General features: G+C 41.8%; 1 protein-coding gene across 1 annotated transcript; it reads left to right on the forward strand.

The window, feature by feature from the left end:
* The first annotated feature begins 1,750 nt into the window (after window positions 1–1,750).
* BSND (barttin CLCNK type accessory subunit beta) lies at window positions 1,751–15,212 on the forward strand. Its single transcript, XM_075321080.1, has 4 exons — window positions 1,751–1,972; window positions 7,923–8,008; window positions 10,356–10,589; window positions 14,240–15,212. Exons 1-4 carry the CDS (start codon window positions 1,796–1,798, stop codon window positions 14,658–14,660), a joined length of 918 nt encoding a protein of 305 aa, XP_075177195.1. The 5' UTR covers window positions 1,751–1,795; the 3' UTR covers window positions 14,661–15,212.
* The last annotated feature ends 340 nt before the right edge of the window (window positions 15,213–15,552 follow it).

The raw sequence follows: 15,552 nt of genomic DNA on the forward strand, positions 1-15,552 counted from the left end.
AGTCAGCATGTATAGGAGAGGAGCAAATGTAATTGGCTTCCCCACAACATATGATCAAAGGAATCTAACAAGAAGACTAGCAGAGATTAACTATTGCCCACCTGCCTATGAATTACCACTCTGCAGGTCGACGCCCGAGTGTGACTGCGTTGATCACAGACACCAGAGAAGTTATTGGGCGGAGTGTCAGAATCAGTAATCTAAACAGATCCCACCACCGCCATGACAGTCAGCGAAGTTTGTAAAAATCTCTATGTGACATATGCATATTGACACAAGAGTTCTGGGGTACTATCTCAATGATATTTTTGCAGGCGTCGACCAACTGTCATGGCAGCATCAGGATTTGTAGCAACTACAGATTTTGGGAATGTGCCTGTTAACCTCTCTGATGTCTGTGATCAGAGCAGGGAGATGCAAGTGTCAGCCCACAGACTTAAAGAGGCTGACAACAGTTAATCTCTGCTGGGCTGCTTCCTATTCTCTTTGATCACATGCTGTGCGGGAGCCAACTACGTTCACTTGCCTCCTATATATACAGGCTAGACTATTCAATTGATGTCAGCTATAGCTTACCTATACTGGTTTGTTGAGGTGTTGTGATCCAGACTTACTGGTGGTTGTTGTGCATTATTGCTTCCTTTCTGCTCTTGCTTTTCTTCTTAGTCTCTTACTGTTTATTCCTGCGAGTTTGCAGTATTTTGATATTTCCTTGTCTATCTTAATCTGTGTTTCCATCACACTCCTGTCCCTTTCTTCCCTGGGGGAGGGGTAACAGATTAGATCTGGTCAGGAGAATAGTAAGGCATGAGACTCCAGGGTCTCTACCTTCAGGGGTAATTCGGAGGTCCTCAAAAAAACCTTTGATTGTAATTGATCTGTATTATATCTGCAAAAATGAGTGTCGGCACATGTACCCAAAAAAACTGACGTATCGGCCTTCAAGGGACTCTGTCACCAGCTTTTTGCCATCTAATCTGAGAGCAGCATGATGAAGGAATAGAGACCCTGATTCCAGCGATTTGTCACTTACTTGGCTGCTTAGTGTAGTTTTAATAAAATCACTGTGTAATCAGCAGTAGATTATGAGTACAGGACTACTTGGTGTGCTGCTAGGCTAGGTAGTCCAGAATTTTCATGAGTTCTATAACTGCTAGATCTGCAGCAGAGAAAACACTGATTTTATCAAAATGACAACAAGCAGCTCAGTAAGTGACACATCGCTGGAATCAGGATCTCTGTCTCTACATTATGCAGTTCTCAGATGGGGGAGTAAATACCTGGTGACAGAGTCCCTTTAATCAGATTATTCTAAAAATACGTTTAGATGGATGCCTGAAAACACAGAAGCATATAACGCACATACCACTGGATAGCACTGTATACATGTATACATACTAAAAAAAAGTGAAAACTGTAAAAAATTACAGAGGTACAATATAATATGGTGCATGGCACTGGCAAAGGTGTGCAGTCATTCATTTATATACACAACAGGTTTAGATGCAGACATTCCTGGGTATTTATACCTTCAGGGAAGGTGAAACAGAGGCGTGCAGCATCACTGGAGTGGAAATTTCAGGAGACTATTTGCATTCATTTCACTACTTTTTAGAACTGGCTGGATCAACTTTGGTCAAGACTGGTCTAAGACTGATTGTGGAAACTAAGCGTAGATCAGCAGCGAGAAGACGCTGCCTCTGTGAACGCCTGTCGCTTTAATTCCATCTTTCATACCTGGACGCCTTCACTTTTAATAACCCCTAGGGAAACTCTTTTTTTCTTTCTGGAGGATATGGCAGAGGATAAAACATTCCGCTACGGGCTCATCGTCCTGGGATTTTTCCTAATAATGATTGGCATGTTTATTATGAGTGTGGATAAACCCCAGATATACATCACATTCTGCTGTGTGGGGGTCTTACTGGTGTTTGTAGGGATCACCTGGAGCATCTGTCAGTGCTACCCCAAGGTAAGAGCATGGTTCCTTATTAGGGATGATCGAATACTTCGATTATTCGGCTTTGCGAATATTTTCCGGATACCTCGCCGCTATTCGACTATTCAATGCTCAATGTAAGTCTATGGAAAACCCGAATAACAGCTATTCGGAACTATTTGGGCTTCCCATAGACTTACATTGCGCATCGAATAGTCGAATAGCGGCGAGGTATTCGGAAAATATTTGCGAAGCCGAATGATCGAAGTATTCGATCATCCCTATTCCTTATCCTATTTCTCTTCTCTAGATATTTATTGTATGTATATAGACATTTTTGAGGGATGAGTAGTGATATTGGAATATTATTCATGTCAAAATGCAAGTCTGGGTTATATATATATATATATATATATATATATATATATATATATATATATATACTGTATTTATATTCAAAAAATGTATATACACTGCGAAGCATCATAGATTTTTTTTTCCTGTTCTACAAAGTTAAATTTCTGAAAGTGGAAAGCTTAAAGTTTGAATTGCAAAATAAATAAAATGTAAATGTAAATTTAACCTTGTAGCACACAGAATAATTTTTTTATGATAATTCAAAGTGTATATACATTGAAGCACCATGAATATATATATATATATATACACATATATGTATAATATAATACATATATATATTATTTACAAACTAAAAGAAAAAAATATATAATTGTATAAAAAATATAATAATATACATTCATATATATATACATATATATATAAATGTATATACAAGTGTATATATTTATATATATATATATATATATATATATATATATATATATATACCGTATATATAAATAAATATAAAAAGCTATAATAAATATATTAGATATAAACAAGAAAAAAATGTATACATCTTTACATATACTGTATATATATCTATCTATATCTATATATATATATGTTTGCATATATATATACATACATATATATATTAAATTTATAGCATATATAATATAAGAACAAACATTTCAGTTCACTATTTAAATATGTAAAATTTGCTGCATGCTGTTACTTTCTGTTATCAGCTGTTTTTTTTTTTTATAAATACTATTACTAAAACTACGTTTCTTTTTAATACATTACAAAAAGGGGGGTGTCCAACTGTGAAAAGCTTGCAGGTGTCTCTAAAAAGTAAAAAAAATATTTCTATATGCTTATCAAACTTGTGATACTCAGTGGCTACAGGATGCCATATGATACGTCATCATTCACTGAACAAGTGTAAGTGGGAAAGGAGTTTGTAATATTATTTTTCTAATTTTTATTTGTAAATATTGCAACTTTTACAGACTTTTTATACTTTTTTTTTGGTAGTAAGAGATAACCCACTAAAATATGACCTGTCGCTTCAGGTGACTCTTCAGAATAAGCTGCTATTCGTATCAACATGAGCAATGACACCATTTCTGGCCATTATAAGATTGGTCGTCTGCAGTTTTTACCAGTTTTGCCACACTCACGTGAAAAAAACGTACGTGTGACGATGTCCGTTTTTGTAGTCCGTGTTCCGTTTTTGGAGTCCGTTTTTCCTCTCCGTGTAGTGTGCGTGTGCATTACGTGTGTACACGTGTGCATTTTTCTGTGCGTGTAATACGTCAGTGTGTGTTCCGTATGCTTTCCGTATCTTGTCCGTTTTTCACATCTTCATCAAATTAAGTTAATGATTATTTGTTGGGAATAATGACACATAGGTGGATTTGATTAGCACATTCTTATAATTATCCACAATAAATTAACCTGTTGGTCTTTTTACATGGATATCCAATGTGTTTGGATATATATGACAACCATGCCATTATCCACTCAGGCCTTAGTTTTTTTATGTTGGATTTTGTAGGGTACCTTGGCCACCTGCAAGTATTTCAATTTGTAACAAACTTGATTTGAGCCACTCGGACACGGACCGCACGGATAGCACACGGACATCATCCGTATCACGTACGTGTCAACACGGACCCATAGGATGTAATGGGCCCGTGAGTATGTGATCCCGGAGCAACACGGACATGTCAGCGCTTTTTCTAAACAGACACACGTATGCACGGAACATACACACGCTCCGTGCAAAAATACTGACGTGCGGCTTTTAACATGAAAATAAATGATTCAACGTAAGCACGTGTCTCCGGTACGTGCAAAAAATGGCAAACACGGACCAGAGGCACGGATGTGTGACGGAGGCCATACATAAAGTTTATTGAAATAACAGTGACCACTTAAAGTTATAGTAAAATTTAGAGACCAATGTGGACATATACACATTGTAAAGCAACGGTGGCACGGTGGCTCAGTGGTTAGCACTGTTGCTTTGCAGCACTGGGATTCTGGGTTCAAATCTCACCAAGGACAACACCTGCATGGAGTTTCTATGTTCTCCCCATGTTCGTTTGGGTTTCCTCCCACATTCCAAAGACATACTGATAGGGAATTTAGACTGAGTCCCAATGGGGACAGTGTTGCTGATGTAAAGGGGTATTCCTAATTCCAATATCTAGTAGGTGTCATAATAATAATATAAGTAAATAACTCCAAATGTGGTATAGTTTTCCAGATACAGCCATTTCTCTTACCTCATGTGCAGGGCATTGCAGCTTAGGTATCCAGGGTTATGACCACTAGCAACTAACTGTCCCTATATGAGTAGTCTTAACCATGGATACCTAAGCTGCAATGCCCTGCACATGAGGTAAGGGACATGGCTATGTCAGGAGAACTATACTACATTTCTAACTGGAGGTATTTGCAAATATTTTTATTATTACACTTTCTACATATAGGGATAGGATCTTGGAGAATAGGAATACCCCTTTAAGTGTGCTAATTACATTATAACTTACCTTTAAGCTGTTTCCAACACCAATATATTACATATTTTACTATTGCTGTGTGTATTACATCATTCTGTGCATTATCCTCGTCTTCGATGCTGTTATTATTCCCTTGCTGTAAAATCACCGTGTCCATAATTCCCAGACTATTCATAACTTATTTTTTTTGTATAACATCACAGCGGTTATAATCAATGTTCAATTGCTGTTTTGAGATTATTCCAGTTTTGTGGCATGGCTGTGCTCATCATGTGACATCACTGTGTGTATTATTCCCATACTGTTACTTCACTGGGTGCATTATTCTAATACTGTAACATCACTGTGTGCACTTTTATATTGTGACATCACTGTATGCACAATTCCCTTTTTCACTGCGTTATTTCTTTACTGTGCCATGCCTATTATACCTATGACTGCGAAGTTTATCTCTGTATTGTGACATCACTGTGTGTATTATCCCTGTACTGTGACATCACTGTGTGTATTACCCCTGTACTGTGACATCACTGTGTGTATTATCCCTGTACTGTGACATCACTGTGTGTATTATCCCTGTACTGTGACATCACTGTGTGTATTACCCCTGTACTGTGACATCACTGTGTGTATTATCCCTGTACTGTGACATCACTGTGTGTATTATCCCTGTACTGTGACATCACTGTGTGTATTATCCCTGTACTGTGACATCACTGTGTGTATTATCCCTGTACTGTGACATCACTGTGTGTATTATCCCTGTACTGTGACATCACTGTGTGTATTATCCCTGTACTGTGACATCACTGTGTGTATTACCCCTGTACTGTGACATCACTGTGTGTATTATCCCTGTACTGTGACATCACTGTGTGTATTATCCCTGTACTGTGACATCACTGTGTGTATTACCCCTGTACTGTGACATCACTGTGTGTATTATCCCTGTACTGTGACATCACTGTGTGTATTATCCCTGTACTGTGACATCACTGTGTGTATTATCCCTGTACTGTGACATCACTGTGTGTATTATCCCTGTACTGTGACATCACTGTGTGTATTATCCCTGTACTGTGACATCACTGTGTGTATTATCCCTGTACTGTGACATCACTGTGTGTATTACCCCTGTACTGTGACATCACTGTGTGTATTATCCCTGTACTGTGACATCACTGTGTGTATTATCCCTGTACTGTGACATCACTGTGTGTATTATCCCTGTACTGTGACATCACTGTGTATATTATCCCTGTACTGTGACATCACTGTGTGTATTATCCCTGTACTGTGACATCACTGTGTGTATTACCTGTACTGTGACATCACTGTGTGTATTACCTGTACTGTGACATCACTGTGTGTATTATCCCTGTACTGTGACATCACTGTGTGTATTATCCCTGTACTGTGACATCACTGTGTGTATTACCTGTACTGTGACATCACTGTGTGTATTACCTGTACTGTGACATCACTGTGTGTATTATCCCTGTACTGTGACATCACTGTGTATATTATCCCTGTACTGTGACATCACTGTGTGTATTACCTGTACTGTGACATCACTGTGTGTATTACCTGTACTGTGACATCACTGTGTGTATTATCCCTGTACTGTGACATCACTGTGTGTATTATCCCTGTACTGTGACATCACTGTGTGTATTATCCCTGTACTGTGACATCACTGTGTGCATTATCCCTGTACTGTGACATCACTGTGTTTTATCCCTGTTCTGTGACATCACTGTGTGTATTATCCCTGTACTGTGACATCACTGTGTGTATTATCCCTCTACTGTGACATCACTGTGTGTATTATCCCTGTACTGTGACATCACTGTGTGTATTATCCCTCTACTGTGACATCACTGTGTGTATTATCCCTCTACTGTGACATCACTGTGTGTATTATCCCTCTACTGTGACATCACTGTGTGTATTATCCCTCTACTGTGACATCACTGTGTGTATTATCCCTCTACTGTGACATCACTGTGTGTATTACCCCTGTACTGTGACATCACTGTGTGTATTATCCCTGTACTGTGACATCACTGTGTGTATTATCCCTGTACTGTGACATCACTGTGTGTATTATCCCTGTGTGTACTGTGACATCACTGTGTGTATTATCCCTGTACTGTGACATCACTGTGTGTATTATCCCTGTACTGTGACATCACTGTGTGTATTATTCCTGTACTGTGACATCACTGTGTGTATTACCCCTGTACTGTGACATCACTGTGTGTATTATTCCTGTACTGTGACATCACTGTGTGTATTATCCCTGTACTGTGACATCACTGTGTGTATTATCCCTGTACTGTGACATTACTGTGTGTATTATCCCTGTACTGTGACATCACTGTGTGTATTATTCCTGTACTGTGACATCACTGTGTGTATTACCCCTGTACTGTGACATCACTGTGTGTATTACCCCTGTACTGTGACATCACTGTGTGTATTATCCCTGTACTGTGACATCACTGTGTGTATTATCCCTGTACTGTGACATCACTGTGTGTATTATCCCTGTACTGTGACATCACTGTGTGTATTATCCCTGTACTGTGACATCACTGTGTGCATTACCCCTGTACTGTGACATCACTGTGTGCATTACCCCTGTACTGTGACATCACTGTGTGTATTACCCCTGTACTGTGACATCACTGTGTATTACCTCTATTTTGTGACATCACTGTGTGTATTACCCCTGTACTGTGACATCACTGTGTGTATTACCCCTGTACTGTGACATCACTGTGTGTATTATTCCTGTACTGTGACATCACTGTGTGCATTACCCCTGTACTGTGACATCACTGTGTGCATTACCCCTGTACTGTGACATCACTGTGTGTATTATCCCTGTACTGTGACATCACTGTGTATTACCTCTGTATTATGACATCACTCTGTGTATTGTCCACATGGTGGGATATCATTGTACGCATTATATAGCATTTGTGACCTAACTGTAAAAAATATTAGTGTGGTAATTTTAGCAAAAAAAATGTTAGACAAGAAATATTTAAATATTTTTGCATTTCTAAAATTTTTTTTACATTTTTTCTGTAATATTTTTACAGATCACATTTGTCCCCGTGGATATGGAAACTGTCCCTTTCTCAGAGAAGTCTGCACTTACCAATCCTGAACTCCCTCAGAAGCAGTGGTATGTCTCCAGCAGGCGAAATAAGACGAACTTTACATACTTTATTCCTACAGATTATTCCTCGTGTCATTTACTCCAAGGTCAAACATTATTACAACGTGTAAAATGGAAACTATGTAGAGTTTATCTAACAGGCACATCATATTAAACCGGAGCGAAAACAAGGAAGTTTATTATCAGAGATAATTCGGGAGAAAGGTAGTGTATATACAATAGAGACGTGATACGAGGACAGAGGATAAATCTCTACTCCTGCTATTTAAAGAGGACGTGTCACCAGGTCAAAAATGTCCACTTTTTTTGTTCTTATTTTATTCCAGCTGCTGCCCTAGTATTATGGTGTTTTTTTTGTTTATTTACAGTATTTATATATATTTATTTTTTACAATCCTCCATACAGTTCGAGGAATCGGGCCCTTTTTATTCAGAGCTGATTTTTATGGTCTTTTTCCAAGGGGACGTTGCTTACAGGTTAATAATGTAGAGGAGCCGAAGGACACGCCCCTGAGGATCATGTTAGCCACGCCCCCTTAGTAAAGACTTTTAAAAATAGCACTAAATTTAAAGGCTGATTTACAAAAATAAACAAGAAAACTGATTACTTACGAGGGTAGTGGGAACAAGAGCAGAAACTGTCCACTGTGAACTAGTGAAAGGTCATTTTAAGGCAAATCTGTCACCAGATTTCACAATATGAACTGCACACGTTACATAGAAGGTCTTCTGAACCTGATGTGGCTGATGTACTTACTGTGAAAATCCATGTAAAATGCCTGTATAACCCTTTTTGAAAGGTTTCCCACTTAATACTAAAAATACAGTCCATGAAAAAGACTGAAGGCACTCACCAAGTATGCTCAGAAAAAAGCTGTTTTTTTCAACCATCAGGTCAGGGGGAAAGGCATGTGGGAGGTGGGAACACACAATCCGTCGGACGATGGCCGTTTTGCATCTTTACAACTGACGCTTCCACGACGTCCGACGGATTGTGTGTTCCCACCTCCCACATGCCTTTCCCCCTGACCTGATGGTTGAATAAAACAGCTTTTTTTCTGAGCATACTTGGTGAGTGCCTTCCGTCTCTTTTTCATGGACTGTGTGGATTGTTGTCTATTGGAATGAGCACCGTGGCCAATATCCTATGGATTCTACTGCCATATAGCGCGTTCATAAGCCTGGAGTAAGGGGATTGAGCGGTTAGCTTGCTGAATGGTGCCGGTGGTTCCTCCTTCCCTTCGGTAATACTAAAAATACTATTTGAATATGATAAGTAAAACATTTTGAATGGAGAGGCACCTTGGTCATTAGGGCCCTCTTTGCACCTAAACTACTCCCCTTTACCACCTGTCACACACAGTTTTGCTCAAAAGACATCATGGCACCGTTAGAATTTGCAATGTGAACAGCATCCAACACTCTGCCCAACGGTTTCTCTGGTGTCTGGGATCAACACAGGCAGGCTTGATCATCGACCTGCTATGTGCTGATTCATAGGCAGGCTAGCAAGATCTCTGCTAGTCTGCTTGTTAGTTTCCTTTGATCATATGTTGTGGGGAGACCTATCACATCTGCTCCCTTCCTATTTATGCTGGTGGAAACTTTCACCCATGCCAGCTATTGTTTGTCTTTGTTGGCCTGTGAGGTGTGGTCTCCCAGACTTACTGGTGAAAGTTGTGGTCATTGATTGGTGCGGTTGTGGTGGTTACCCCTGTTGTTTTGTAGCTTCCTTTCTGCTCTTGTTTTTCCTCCTGAACCTCTTATTGTCTTTACCTTTGTGTGTGCACTGTGTGACAGAGTTTTGGTTTTCCCTTGTCTGTCTATATCTGTGACTTTCATTACACTCCTGTCTTGTCCCTTCCTGGAGGGAGGGTGAAACAGATCAGGATTGGTCAGGAGCAGGGCCAGGAAGGAGACTCAGGCATCCCCACCATTAGGGGTATCCCTGATATTAGGGATAGCTTAGGGCCCCCTAGTTTGAGGGACAGCCTAGGGGCCCTGGTTCCCTGTTATCCAAGAGTCACCATGACACCACCTATGGGTTAGCAGAAATAAAACAAACTGAATAAAACTTTGCAGTCACCAGTGTAATAAATTTGGCACCATAGAAATCAGGCACCTCATGGCATCGGTGTTAGCTAATATTTTGCACTAATTAATTTGTGCATACATTTCTGTCCCAAAAATTTTTCAACATGGGGAATATTTTAGTTGTAATATTTTTTTCCTGTTAGCTACATCTGAATATTCCAAAAAATATGGCTGTTTTTGGTCATATTTATAAGTTTTGCAATAGACACATGGTATTGTCAGTGCACTGGATCATTTTGCTGCATCTATATCTTACTAGGTCGACCACACCTTACACAAGCAGTAAAGATGCTGCGAAATACGAAGCCTCTCTACCAACATATGAACAGATTCACATCAAGGTGGAGGAGCCTGGAGAAGACGACTTAGTCCAATCTGTTCCTCCATTACTGAAGTCAAGGTTGGGGGATTCTCAAGCCAAGATAGAAGCCAAGGTGGAGATACACAGAGATTCAGTCGGCAACGAAGAGCAGGCGATGGTCAAAGCCAACTGGTACGTAGCAACATCTTACTGGAAACGGACTCTCTTTTATCATATGTGATATAGGCTGAATCTACTAATAGTACTGACAGAAAGAAAAATGGCGGAACATCTACAGTCATCTTAAAGGGCTCATCCAAACCATTAATTTTAGATCAACTCTTGACGACCCTTAAAATCAGCTACTTAAAAGGGCTCAGGCCATGATTGCAACACAACACTGTGCTTAACCCCTTCCTGACATAGAACATATTGCCAATGTAAGGGGTGGACGGCCCCCTTACAAGGCGGTGCAGTTTTCCCCCTGAAGATACCCCACGCTGGGGTAGATAGTAATGTTAATGTTGATGTTATTAATAAAAATGTTTTTACTGTGTAGTGGGTTTTCCCCTAGAGCCCGGGTGGGACGGCTGTCCCCATAGAAACTGTGCAGGAGGGAGGAGGAGCCGGCAGTTTAGGGGGAAGTGTGTCGCCCTGTGCAAGCCAGGGGACACAGGTCACACACCACCACACCCTACATCCCAGGTAGGAACATCTAAGCTAACCAAAAATCCTTGTTGCCTTCCTCCAGAGGCTGATGATTCACACCAGGGGGTGGGCCAGGCGGTTGGCTCCGCCCACCGAGGAGTTCACAGCTCTGGAGGCGGGAAGTACCAGGCAGTCTAGTCAGGGAGGAGGAAGTGGAAGGAGTGGAGGAGTAGCCCAGACAGGGCTAAAGTAAACAGCTAAGTGAAAGTGGAGGAAGAAAAGTAGTAAAGGAGGAGAGCAAGAGTGGTGACAGAACAGAGAGAGCGTGTAAAAGCCTGAAGTAGTCCAGCTGTGTGCAGGACAGGTCAGCAAGGTCAGCAACGGCGGTGACTGTCTGGAGGGGGACCGTTTGGAAGTTCCTGGAAGGACCCCGTAGGCTGTGTGCCCGGCGGTCTGGAGCAGTGTTCCGAAGGACAGTCAGCACCAGGGCAGGGGCCTCTCGGACCCCGGCAAGGCTAGGAGTCGCCATAATTTGCCAAATCCGTCAGTGACGGGGACGTAGATCCCCCAACAACCAAGTCCCGATTGAAGGCAACAGCCCAACCAGAGTAGAAGAGACACCGCCACCGCCAAGGCACCCATTTCTTAGGGCCAGCGCCTGCGGGCAAAGAGTAGAGCTCTCCCGGTCCAGCTTGAAGCCGGGGAGCGGGTTACCGGTGGGGACCCATCGCAACCAACAAGTACACAAAGGTGCTAGGAAAAGGGACATCACCGTCACCTACTGGGAGAGCAAGTGCAGCCGTCCGTGGGACCGTCTATCCAGCCGCTTGGTTTACCGTAAAAACTGTGTCAACGTCTCAGGCTGAGTGAGTACCACAGTGCCGCAAGGCACAGCGCTGCCCCCGCGTCCCTGCGCCCACCAGGCCCTGCACCTCCCTCACCATCACCGGGCCCCGGGATCACCAACCCCTACCCACGGAGGGGCAACACAACACCTGGCTGCTCCACATCACCATCCCCGGGATCCCCGTATTGAGCAGCGGTGGTGAAATCACCACAACCGTGGGTGGCGTCACGGACAATAAATACTTCCCACACCCAACAAACCCCTTTCACTCACGGGCGAGGAGTGCCGCTCGAGAAACCCCCGGGATCCGGCCCACCGCTCGAGCCACCACTGAGCAGCAGCCGCCGGACCCGAGCAGAAGGGGTGAGCGTAGTGTGTTGACACCCTCCTCCCCGCCCGCGACAGAAGGGAGAGAAGTGTGTGTTGAAGTGAGGGAATTCCGGGACGGGGGAGAAGGAACAGCAGGGGCAGAGTGTGGGAGCTGAGTGGACAGAAAGAACGAAGGAAAGGAGAGAAAAAGTGTCCTCAATGGTGAAGCAGAATTTGTGTGGGTCAAGTCTGTGATAGCCGGAGTGGGAGCCTAGGTGAAATAGAGTAGCCGGGCACATCCCCACTAGAGGAGACGACAAGGAAAGATTTCCCCGGACAGGAATTGTGACCGTACGCTACAAGATCCGTGCATTGAGCTGTTTGTGAAACTCTGTGCAATAAACATGTCGTTTGGTTCAACTGATCCCTGCCTGAAGAGTCTTCCTGCGGCCGATGGTATGCTCTTCTCCACCACACTCTGCCCCACAGAACAATCCCCTGTCCCAATAGTGACGGCGGAGCCGGGGGTTAGCCTGATAGAAAATGGGGCCACGACTACAACCCCCGAGGCACCCCTGGCACCCCGCTACACCTGTACTGGGCAGCATGGTGGCTCAGTGGTTAGCACTGCACTATAAAGGGCAGCACACTGGCTCAGTGGTTAGCCTTGTACTATATATAGGTAGCACGGTGGCTCAGTGGTTAGCACTGTACTATATATATGGCAGCACGGTGGCTCAGTGGTTAGCAATGTACTATATATAGGGCAGCATAGTAGCTCAGTGGTTGGCACTGTACTATATATAGGACAGAATAGTGGTTTGCACTGTATTTATATATGGCAGCACAGTGGCTCAGTGGTTAGCACTGTACTATATATAGGGCAGGACTGTGGCTCAGTGGTTAGCACTGTATTATATATATGGCAGTATGGTGGCTCAGTGGTTAGCACTCTACTATATATAGGGCATGATAGTGGTTAAGTGGTTTGCACTGTACTATATGTAAGGCAGCATAGTGGCTCAGTGGTTAGCACTGTACTATATATATGGCAGAATGCTGGCTCAGTGGTTAGCAATGTACTATATATAGGACAGCACAGTAGAGTAGCTCAGGGGTTAGCACTGTACTATATATAGGGCAGCACAGTAGCTCAGTGGTTAGCACTGTACTATATATAAGACAGTATGATGGCTCAGTGGTTAGCACTGTACTATATATAGGGCAGCACGGTGGCTCAGTGGTTAGCACTGTACTATATATAGGCCAGCATGGTGGCTCAGTGGTTAGCACACTGGCACTGGTACTATATATAGGGCAGCACACTGGCTCAGTGGTTAGCACTGTAGTATATATAGGACCGCACGGTGGCTCAGTGGTTCACACTGTTGCTTTGCAATGCTGGGGCAGGGTTCAAATCCCATCAAGGACAGTATCTGCAAGTAGTTTGTATGTTCTCCCATTGTTTTTGTGGGTCTTCTCTGGTTTCTTCTAAAGACATACTGATAGGGACAAAGTTATGGTCTCAGAAATTGGAGACACACACAAAGTTTTGAATTTGAATTAAAAGTCTGGTATTGCTATATTCACACTGATCATGAGAATTGTCCTACTGGGCTATATTTAACATATAATTAATGTCATAATAACAAAATAAAAAAATGCAGAAAAAAAAAAATCACTATTTTATTGCACTTCAATTTTGTTTCCCCATATTAGTTATGTTATGGCTTTTGGAAGATGGGGAGAAAAAAAATAAAAGCACAAAAATAAGCTTAAACAACTCTGCTAAAAGAACAGTGTAATGCACTACTAAGCAAGGCCATCAATTTTTTTTAAAAAAATTGGAAATGTTTTTTACTTTTAATCTCGAGCATAAGGAATTTTAAAAGTTTTCATAACTTCTATTACTTATAATGAAAGGGTACATATAGAGTGCACCGCATGACAGGCGGCCATTTGTTGAGGTTCCTCATTAGATCCTAGATTAGATAATTCCTTTGAAAGTACATTTTTTTATTGCTTTTTCTCTCTGCAGCCCGTGTGCACCCCTGGTCTGTCTTAAAGAAGACACCAACCTGACAACATCTGAAGATGGAAGAAGTAGTACTTCATCTCTTCACAGCAGTGATGATTGGCAGGATGATCGTCCGATGATGGGAAACTCCGTGCCTCAGCTCCAGGGTCCCATCTCTGGAGAAGGAATTGACCTCATTGATGAACCTGTACCAGAACGAAACAAAATCTCATTGTCCAGTGAAGAAGCCAATCCTGGGGCGAAACGTCAAAGCAATCAATGTCCCCACAATGGTGACCCTTGCACCGGTAAAGGAGAGCTAGGAATTGCCTCGTTCATGCCGGGCCCTACCCATGACTCTGAGATTGATGACCTCTACTATGGAATGAAGGATGAGACGGAGAGTTTAGTGCCCGGGGATGAATCAGACTTTGATCATTGACACCGATGCAATCTCAGGGGACACTTAGATCATTTGAATTTTCTAAACTCAGGCTCCCATCACAACATGTGACAGTATTTAAAAAAGCTGGAGTATTTATTGGATCCACTAGAACTTTTTTACATATGACTAATACGCATAGGAGGACAAGATAACTAATATATGACAAGGAGGTTTAAAGAGGATGTCTCATCAGAAAATGATCTGTTTAAAAAAAAAAAAGCCATTTTTTCATATCACAATCTTTTAAAAAAAAAAAAAGGAAAAAGGTAATCTTCAATTTTCACACTAAATACTAGCGCTATTTCAGATACTAATTTCCTGTCAGTTCAGAAAGTTTTCAGCAGGTTCCTTATCAACAGAGGCAGGATTACAGTGAAAATTAAAGCCTCTACACAGCTGTTACCATAGGATCCACCAATCACAATAGGTGATGGCACAGCTACCCTGCTCCTCCTTCCTTCACAATGACCTTTGCACACGCTCATTAGATGCTTTAAGATAAAAGGTAAGGTTTAGATCTGTTCATTGCTGCTAATGTACATGGAAACAGTTTTAAAAAAAAGAAAAATTGCAAAGTTTTTAATTTTTATTTTTAATAAAGCCAGAATGATAAAAATATGGGAAAAGATTGGCAGAAAAAAATACATTTAATACAAAAAACATAGGTCATTTTCTGATGGCACATTCCCTTTAAGAGGTTGTCTTCTGTGGACAATTCCTATTCATCAGAGGGGTCACCCAAAGATAAGATGAGTCTGGGACCGCCACTGATTGGCCTTTGAGCGCCATCACTGGAGAAGAAAAGCATTACACTGTGTCCGTTGAATTCAATAGTGTTTTCTTGAGCAAGAGAACGTCACTGAAGTCATGTTTTACTTTGGCTGCAAGA

This window comes from Anomaloglossus baeobatrachus, chromosome 8 (genome assembly GCF_048569485.1).
Source record: "Anomaloglossus baeobatrachus isolate aAnoBae1 chromosome 8, aAnoBae1.hap1, whole genome shotgun sequence".
Classification (NCBI taxonomy): Eukaryota; Metazoa; Chordata; class Amphibia; order Anura; family Aromobatidae; genus Anomaloglossus; species Anomaloglossus baeobatrachus.